The sequence below is a fragment of the Triticum aestivum genome, chromosome 1D (genome assembly GCF_018294505.1).
Source record: "Triticum aestivum cultivar Chinese Spring chromosome 1D, IWGSC CS RefSeq v2.1, whole genome shotgun sequence".
In the NCBI taxonomy this organism is placed as follows: Eukaryota; Viridiplantae; Streptophyta; class Magnoliopsida; order Poales; family Poaceae; genus Triticum; species Triticum aestivum.
In genome coordinates this window covers 324456268-324465491 of record NC_057796.1, presented here as the reverse complement: position 1 = coordinate 324465491, position 9224 = coordinate 324456268, and the positions used below count along the sequence as shown (strand labels likewise).

The 9224-nt window shown below is 48.1% G+C and overlaps 1 protein-coding gene across 1 annotated transcript; it reads right to left on the bottom strand.

Moving 5' to 3' along the window:
* Positions 1-615: 615 nt before the first annotated feature.
* Positions 616-1237, bottom strand: LOC123169410 (NRR repressor homolog 1). The gene has a single exon (XM_044587252.1). The coding sequence runs from the start codon at positions 1128-1130 to the stop codon at positions 654-656; it is 477 nt and encodes a 158-aa protein (XP_044443187.1). The 5' UTR covers positions 1131-1237; the 3' UTR covers positions 616-653.
* Positions 1238-9224: the final 7987 nt, after the last annotated feature.

The following is a 9224-nucleotide window of genomic DNA, read 5'->3' as shown; positions in this document are numbered from 1 at the left end:
TCGAGTAGGATCGGATTCAGAAGACAAACTCAAAGATTAAGTGCCGCCATCTGCCCAAAGCACCACACCTGTGAGGATTAGAAAGCCCCAACCTAAACTACTAGCTGGAGTGAAGGCCCTGTGACTCTCCTCCCTGCCACCTGCAGACAAAGAGGAAGCGACCTATGGCTCGCTGATTAAACCTTGGGGAGAATTTGTCCTAGCAGCCGAGGGGAAGAGAGAGGGGTGACAAAGGAATCGTACCATTCGAGCCTTTTTTTTCATGCATTTCGTGATGGTCTGGAAAATGCCCAGAGAGGAAGTCATGAATAAACACAGTAGACATTTCTTAGACATATTGATATCCTTCTGATCAGATCATCTCATTCATTCTGCCCTTTCTTGAATCATATGTTTAGATTTGTCGTTTGGTAGCTTGTTAGCACTAACAGTGAATTCGGCATAATTATTTGTCGGTCGCATATATAGCAAAACTACTTAAAATTCTACTATCGTGTTTTCAGGGAACTTAAAATTCTATGTCAGTACGTGTAAATGGATATCAAAAAGGAAAGATACATGGCAGATGGCAAATCTAATTAAACGACTGCGTCGGTGTACACATTAGAAGTAATATCGTCCAGACAATTTGTTGGATTCAGAATACTGGCTAGCTAGGCTGGCTGCTCGGCAGTCAGCACACACGTGGTCTGCGACGCGGAGACCCGATCATTCTCTTCCACGACCTCGCCGTCCTCCCCGTCGGCCTCCGCCGCGTCGCTGTTCTCCAGCCGCTGCCGCTCGACGCGATCGCTCCTCCCCTTCTTCGCGGGCACCACGTCGTCCGCCTCCCGGAAATCCTCCATCCTGAACTTTGGCTTCCACAACGGCGCCTCCGCCCCCCTGGCCCGCTTCCTCGACGACCCGCCGGCGCCGTACACGTCCCTCAGTGCCCGGATGTTGGCGAGCAGCGCGTAGAACCTCTCCACCTGCTCGTCCTCGCCGCCGCCGCTCTCCTCGGGCGTGCCGCTGCCGCCGGCGACAGGCAAGTCGGACAATGGCGCTCGCGGCACCTCCGGCACGGACGTCGTGGACTCGCCGTCTCTTGCCACTGGTGAAGCCTCGTGCCTGTCCGCCGCGGTGGCATCCATCGCCTCTGGGGCCCGGCCGATCGTCGTGGTCCGGTGGATTGCACGCGCGCGCGAGAGAGAGAGAGAGAGGGGGAAAGAGGGAGGGAGACAAGACAAGACAGAGAGGATGAGTCGGTGAGGCTGTCGAATAATACGTCGGGCTAATTTATAGGCGTGCCGGCCGCCGTGGGTGCTGGCGTCGACTGTTCATATTGACGTGCTCCTGGCGATGAAAACACCGAAGACTTTGGGCACTCCGTGAGCATAATTGAATACCACTAGTACTGTACGAGTACTACTCGTACGCAGGGAGTAAAATTCACCGTGTATTTTCTTCAAGAAGAAACGACCCACTAGTGCAAATACAATTCAAAGTCCTCGCAGCAAAAATAAGAATACAATTTCGAGTTGACACTGGCGCTGAATGAACCTGGCTAGTCTCCACGCAAAAATCAGAAGAATGGACCTGGCTAGTCAAGGCAGGTTAGGGAGATTAATGGTTTGATCGATCGTGTGCCTTGCTTAAACCATGACCCGGACCCGGTCTTCCATAAAGAAACCGGACGGCGCTGGCTGTGACAACGAACGGGCTCTCGCTCCGGTCCCGTCAGAGAAAGGGCAAAGGGAAGAGCACCTCGTGCTCTCTACAGAAAGGGAGAGACCGTCACGAGGAAGACGGGTGAAGACGTCACGAGGCATGACGTAAGCGCGGTTGGTCATAGCCCGTGAGTCAGCGTGCATACTCGATCGATCGGGTCGTGGTGGGGTCGTACGGCAGGAGTTGTATATTTGCTGGCTGCGTCGCGCCGGTGGGTAGAAGCGACGCGTGCGATGCGCCGCTTGATCCAACTGGTCACACCAGGACCGGACTGGTAATATGAAAATAGTGTGGTACGGCCCTGCGCAATTCGTGTGGAATTTTGGACCATCGATAGTTCGACAAGTGCGTGAGCACGCGGTGATTTCGCATACCCTGTGCGCCAGGAGACAGATGGATCGCAGACCCGTCTCAAATGTTTGGGACAGACGGCCTGGTCACTAAGGGCATCTACAATGCTAGGAGCTTACATAGGCGCTTATAGACAAAATAATAAATAAATAAAAATCTGAAACACACTTAAGCGCCTCATCCCTCAACGCTAGACACTAATTAACTAAACAACGTGGACGCTAAGTACTGGAAGGAAAATGACCAAGCGCCGGGTGCATGGTTTGGCGTCGATGCCAGGGTTGACACCAGGATTACACCCGGCAACCGCTAATCTGCCGGGATTACGAACCTGGCGCCTGGCCTAAGCGCCCAGCAATGGAGATGCCCTAACTGGTCATAAAAAAGCCACCAAGACAGAAAACGGGATTCAAACGTTCGGGATGACCGACATTCTCATATCTAGGCTAAATCTGAAGCGGATATGATGCGCTCGGGTGTGTCCGGTCGCTCCTCACGTTGGACCCGGCAGTCCTACCCCATCATAAATTGCATCAAATCCACTAAATCCTTCCTACTTCTCCCGCCTCGCTCCAACCTTTCCCGAGTCCGAGCCGTCGTCGTCCGCCACCCTTGCTCTCCATCCTCATCGCTAGTCCCAATCCGCCACCCTAGATGCCGTCCAGCCCGTCCCCGACCGCCGCGACAGAGGCTGCGTCCGCCTCGTCCGCCAACGTCCCGTCCTCGGCTTTGTCGTGCAAGCCGAAGAACATTGCCCGGAGGAATTGGTGACACCTGCAACAAGAGAGTGAAGCGGCAGCGGCGCAGGGAGCAGATGCATACATGGACGAGCAGCTCCCCGCCCCTTCTCCCGCATCGCTCGAAACCCCGCACCCCATCCATCCGACCGCCGACAAGGATTGCGTCATCGGCCCAGGTTGGGACAAAGGAGGATCTGACGGCCGGTTGGGGCAAAAGCACGGGAATCGGGAGCGACAGGGCTGTGCACGATCTGTTCGACAAAATGACACGACAAGAGTCGATATGTTGTTGTTGCTCCTATCCGATCAACTTTGCATATGGCATGTTCAATGTTTTGTATAGATCATAAGTTCATTTCGGACATGATGAATGCCTACAAACCATGATCATTCAGGAGGTGTTCCTGTCAGACATGATCAATGATAATCAAGGCCCGACCAAAATGGACTACGAATTGGGGGGGTCCAACTTGCCCTTCATTTCAAGTTGGGACAACATCAAATCCCAATCCGAGCAAGCAAGCAAGCAAAAAGAAGAAGAAGAAGAAGACAAAGGCAAGAGGTTCCGCATTCTCAACTTTCGAGGATATTTTGTTGGTCAAGCTTGGTTGGCAACAACAATGGATCAAATATGCGGCACTGAGCAAAAGGGAACATGTATTAGGAGAAGATTTGGAAGGAATATATGTCATGAACAAAAGGAATATGTGGAGCCGCATCCTATCGTCAACAACCGTAATGTTGCATCTCTTCAACATCGATGGGGGATCGTTCAAGGGGAAGTGAACAAGTACGTCGACTACTACTCACAAGTGACCGGCCACCCTCAAAGTGGGATGGGAGTGGCAACTCATGTAAGCTCAATTGCTTCATCTTGTCATCATTTGCTAATGCTTCTTGTGTTTGCATTCTCATGCTCATACATATTTTGTTTGCTAGATGGCAGTGGCGGCCATTATGTATCACGAACGGAGAAGAAGCCATTTGCTTTTAGCCATTGTTGGATCATATTGAATGGCGGACTAAAGTGGACACAACTTGTGGCCGATCTCAAGGCCGGCAAGAAGAAGAATGATGTCTCAAGCTCCCATCAATCAATTGGGTTGGACGATGAAGAGGAAGATATTGTCGTGGTGAATATAAGAGCCATCGTGCCAAAGGATAACCGGAAAGTCATGGGAAACAAGTAGAGAAGGCAAGGGCCTCCCGTGACGCCGTGGCTACCAAAATGTCCTCCACATGGATGGGCATTTTTTTAGTGAGGGAGAACAAGAAAGAGGAGAGGTACAAGCTCACGTTCGATGCACAAACAGAAAGGATGGATTGGGACTGGAAGAGGGCGGAGAAGAAGCTAGAAATTGAGACGGAGAAGATCAGGTTGGAGAAGCAAGAGGGGGTGACCAAATGGGAGCTCGAGAAGGCCAAGACATTAGGAGAGATTGAGCTTGAGAAGGAGAGGTTGCAACTCGCACGGGACGTGAATGATGCGAAGATCATGTTGGCGGACGAAACCCTCTTGGATGAGCATGCAAAGAAGTGGCTTAAGGAGAAGAAGAAGGAGATCAACAACCATAGGGAGTACAAGGCGGTGAGTGTGGCTACGGTGGCAGCGGAGCACGCGACAAGGATGTAGGCGGAGCATGCGGCTCGGATGCAGGTGGAATAAGATACAAGGATAGCCTCAGAGCAGGCAGTATTGATGGCATCCAATGAGTGATACGCTCAGCCAGCGAGGGATCCATCAGGATCTGACATTGATTTCATTTTGCATGTCCAGATTGTTGAACTATGATTTGTTTTGCTTTGTTTTGAACTGTTGAATTGCGACAACTTGTATCGTATGATCGACGTGCATGGATTGCATGGATTTGAGGCTCCGCATTTGAGGTGTTTGAATGTGCGGCAATCCATATGAGGGGCCGCCCAGCACTCTCCATGGACTCCCCCGGACGCGCCCGCGGGCGTATATAGGGGGGGGTGGATTTGCCAAGTCTAGATATAGATGCTCTAATGGGAACCTTTCGAGACTTTGGGGATGCCACCTGCCTACGCATAAACCCCTCAAAGTCTTCGGTCGCACCCATACACTGCAAGGAGATTGATCTTACGGAGGTGCTCCAAAGTTTTGGTGGATCCACGACTAATTTCCCCCATCAAGTACTTAGGGATGCATATTACAACTTCTTAGTTACGGCCTGTACACCTCCAATTCATCCTCGACCGAATAAAAACTAGGTTGGCGGGTTGGAAGGGAAGGCCGATGCCGATCGCCGGCAGACGCGTGCTGGTTTGATGTGTGCTTAATTATTTATATGCCAACATAGGTGCTCACCGTGGTCCGAGCGCCAAAGAAGCTATTCAAATACATAGACAAATGTGGAAGGTGTTTTCTCTGGAAGCAATATGAGGAGTTCACTGCAGAGCTGCAAAGTGAAATTGTCGGCCGTATGCACCCCAACAACCTATGGGGGACTAGGTATTCATGACCTCCAACACTCCAGTCACGTCATGTGGATACAGTGGATGTGGATTGTCTGGCAACAACCCGAGCATCCCTAGGTGGGCCTGGAACCCCCTACGGCAAGGATGATAGGGAACTGTTTGCGGCGTTGAAAACGGTGATGATCGGTAATGAGGCAACGACATCGTTCTGGCACTCCCTATCGCTGGGTGCCGAAACACTCGCCCAAAGCTTCCCCATGCTCTACAAGCACTCAAGGAGGAAGAACAGGGTGGCTCGATGTTGGAAGTATGCCCTAGAGGCAATACTATTGTATTATTGTATTTGTGCGTTCGTAATTTAAGAGTTTATAGTCTATGTATAACTTCTATGATCCTAGAATATGTGATTCAGTGGAAAACTCATATGCACGATAAATGGTAAAATAAGATTCCTAGGCTCGCCTCTAAGACTAGCTCAAGTGTTGTTCGTGATCACATTTTCTAGATCTTGAGATATCGCTAAGAGTAACGATAATCTCAAAGCAACTTTGAGAATATGACGTTAGAAGATTGATCATATTGAATCGACCCAAACTTGTTTGTTATACTTTGAGATAATATCGTCATAAGTCAATTGTTATATCACATTGTGTTAACATGTGTTTTTGTTCCTTAGACCATGATAGTATCGTAGCTACATCTTACCGTATGATGCACTTTGGGGTTGCTCAAACGTCATATGTAACACGGTGATCATAACGACAACTTACAGGTGCATCAGAAAGTCTGACAAGGGACATGATAGCTCGAGAGTGGAATTTGCTCCTCCAACGATGGAGAGATATTATTAGGGCCCTCTCGGTGTGACGGCATCCATCATCGTCTTGCCAGACACAGGTGACAATGTCACGGGGATGCCACAACATGTTAACGAGAAAGAAGAACAAAATCGGTAACGAGGAGACCAATAGAGCGAGCATGTGTATGACTCGAGAGGATATCAATATATCCCATCTTGGGTTTTGTAAAGTATCACGAAGCAAAGGGACATCACATGATAACCAAATTAAGGTTCACTCAAATGTCATTCGTGTAATCATTGTTGAAGATATGGCCTAGAGGCAATCATGTGATGATGATATCTCCCTATGTATTCATGAGTCTTTTGTATTGTCCTTGAACATCATCAATGATATGTATCAATAAGTATGTGACTTGTTTGTGGAACTATGTATTATATGGTGATCCTTCCAATGGTCCCTAGTTGATAATGTTATGCGAACACATATCCTTGACTAGTATACGACTCGGTTGATGACTATGTTTCACACGTCATGTGCATGGAGATGCTAAACCGATAGTATGGACTCGGGGATGGAGATCACCGAGTCGGACAGACCCACTTTGACACACAACGAGATAATGTCATATGTTAGTCTCAAGTACAATGTCTATGCCATGTCCTTGACCGGAGGTCCTCGCATGTTCTTGGGATGACGATTGACTCACTTAGGGTCTATCAAACACTACTCCGTTACTGGGTGGTTATAAAGGTGTCAGGACCCCGATCCTAAGTCACACCGATCTAGCAGGTAACACATCATATCACTTTGCGGCCTCATGCACGGTATTCCCACGGGTGCCACCTTACCTGGCCCGGGACCGTTTGCGCCTTTTGGCTCATGTATATGATAGTGTCGCTAGCATCCATATGACAGAGAACCCGGGCCGACATGACTAGTCGTAAACCCAAAGTGGCACTAACTTACAGGGACAGGCATACATGAACCAGCAACGAACGTTTCGGTCATCAACGTATGAACCCAAGTCGTAGCAAGCTACAAGGACTTAAAGGAACAACGTGTGACATTTCCCAAAAGGGACAGACACAGGACGAAGAAGGACACATGTTGGCCAGCCTAGGTGTTCCGGAGCAGTAGCAACCTACCATGGCTCAGTGGGAGCACTAGGAGACATTTCCCGGTAAGAGAGGCTACCAAGAATAAACAACTAGGTTGTCGGATCCCACACATACCAAGCATTTCAAATCATACACACAATATGCTCGATATGTGCATATACAACATGCCATCACAACAAAACTCTACAACTCAAAGTACATTATTTAAAAGGCTCTGGAGAACCATACATAACACATACATACAGGTAGGGGTCACACGACCCGACACTCAAGTCATACAAACATACAAGCACATGCGGAAGAAAACTTGTCTGAGTACAGACAACTAGAAAGAAACAAGTCTTGATGAAGCCTGTCTATCTACAAAGGCCCTTCACAAGCTCAGGTCACCACCTGGGCGGCAAGTTACTCATCAACGTCGAGATCTACATAAAACCCATCGGAGGGGGCAGTGTTCTCCTCTGCAACAGTGTATTAAGCAAACATGAGTACAAAGGTACTCATCAAGACTTACATCAGATCCTACATACATGCAACATTATCAACAAGGGTAGTGGAGTTTATTGCGGCAAGCCAGCTTTGACTCTTGCCTATTCTACCCTACGATTGGCAGTATCTTGTAAATGATTTTTCGCACACGAGTCCACTAATCACCACAACAATACTCTACCGCGGATCCTCTCCTGTCTTCCAACGAGAGGGCCATCCACGGCACTCACACTTGTCTTGAGGCTTTTATGATTATCTATTAACTTGTCTATGAACTGTATAGGCAACCAAGTAGTCCTTTACCGCGGACGCGACTATTCAAATAGATGATGTTAACCCTGCAAGGGTGTACTTCTTCACACACGCTTCCACCACTTATCACCGTTTACAAGACATGTACTCGGCAACCTTCAATCGGAAGCCTAGTGAGGGTGTCGGCCACGACCTGACTAAACACACAAGTCCCTAGTCCAGGTTTATCGCCTATTCAGGTTCCATCCGCACGGAGTCCGGCCGAGGTTTTCACTACGGCCCCGAACGATGTGTGTAGGGTTCCCGAGGCATGATGACCCACAAGTATAGGGGGTCAATTGTAGCTCTTTTCGATAAGTAAGAGTGTCGAACCCAACGAGGAGCAGAAGGAAATGACAAGTAGTTTTCAGTAAGGTATTGTCTGCAAGTGCTGAAATTGTAAGTAGCGGGTAGTTTCATAGCAAGATAATTTGCAACAAGCAAGTAACGATAATTGTAGCAAGTATGCATCAAGGTAGCCCAATCCTTTTGAGGCAAAGGACAGGCCAAAACGGTCCCTTATAATAAGCAAAGCGGTCTTGAGGGTACACGGGAATTTCATCTAGTCACTTTCATCATGTTGGTTTGATTTGCTACTTTGATAATTTGATATGTGGGTGGACTGGTGCTTAGGGGTTGTTCTTACTTGAACAAACCTCCTACTTATGATTAACCCTCCCGCAAGCATCCGCAACTACGAGAAAAGTATTAAGGATAAATCCTAATCATAACATTAAACTCTAGGATCCAATAGGTCCCTTACGGAATAGTGCATAAACTGGGTTTAAGTTTCTGTCACTCTCGCAACCCACCATCTATTTACTACTCCACAATGCATTCCCTTAGGCCCAAATATGGTGAAGTGTCATGTAGTCGACGTTCACATGACACTACTAAGGGAATCACAACATACATACTATCAAAATATCGAACACATATCAAGTTCACATGATTACTTGCAACATGACTTCTCCCGTGACCTCAAGAACAAAAGTAACTACTCACAAACAACAAACATGCTCATGATCAGAGGGGTATTAATATGCATAATGGATCTGAAAATATAATCTTCCACCAAATAAACCATATAGTAATCAACTACAAGATGTAATCAACACTACTAGTCACCCCCTAGCACCAATCTATAGTTCCGGTAACAATATTGAATACAAGAGATGAACTAGGGTTTGAGATGAGATGGTGTTGGTGAAGATGTTGATGGAGATTTCCCTCCCCAAGATGGGAGAGTTGTTGGTGATGATGATGACAATGATTTCCCACTC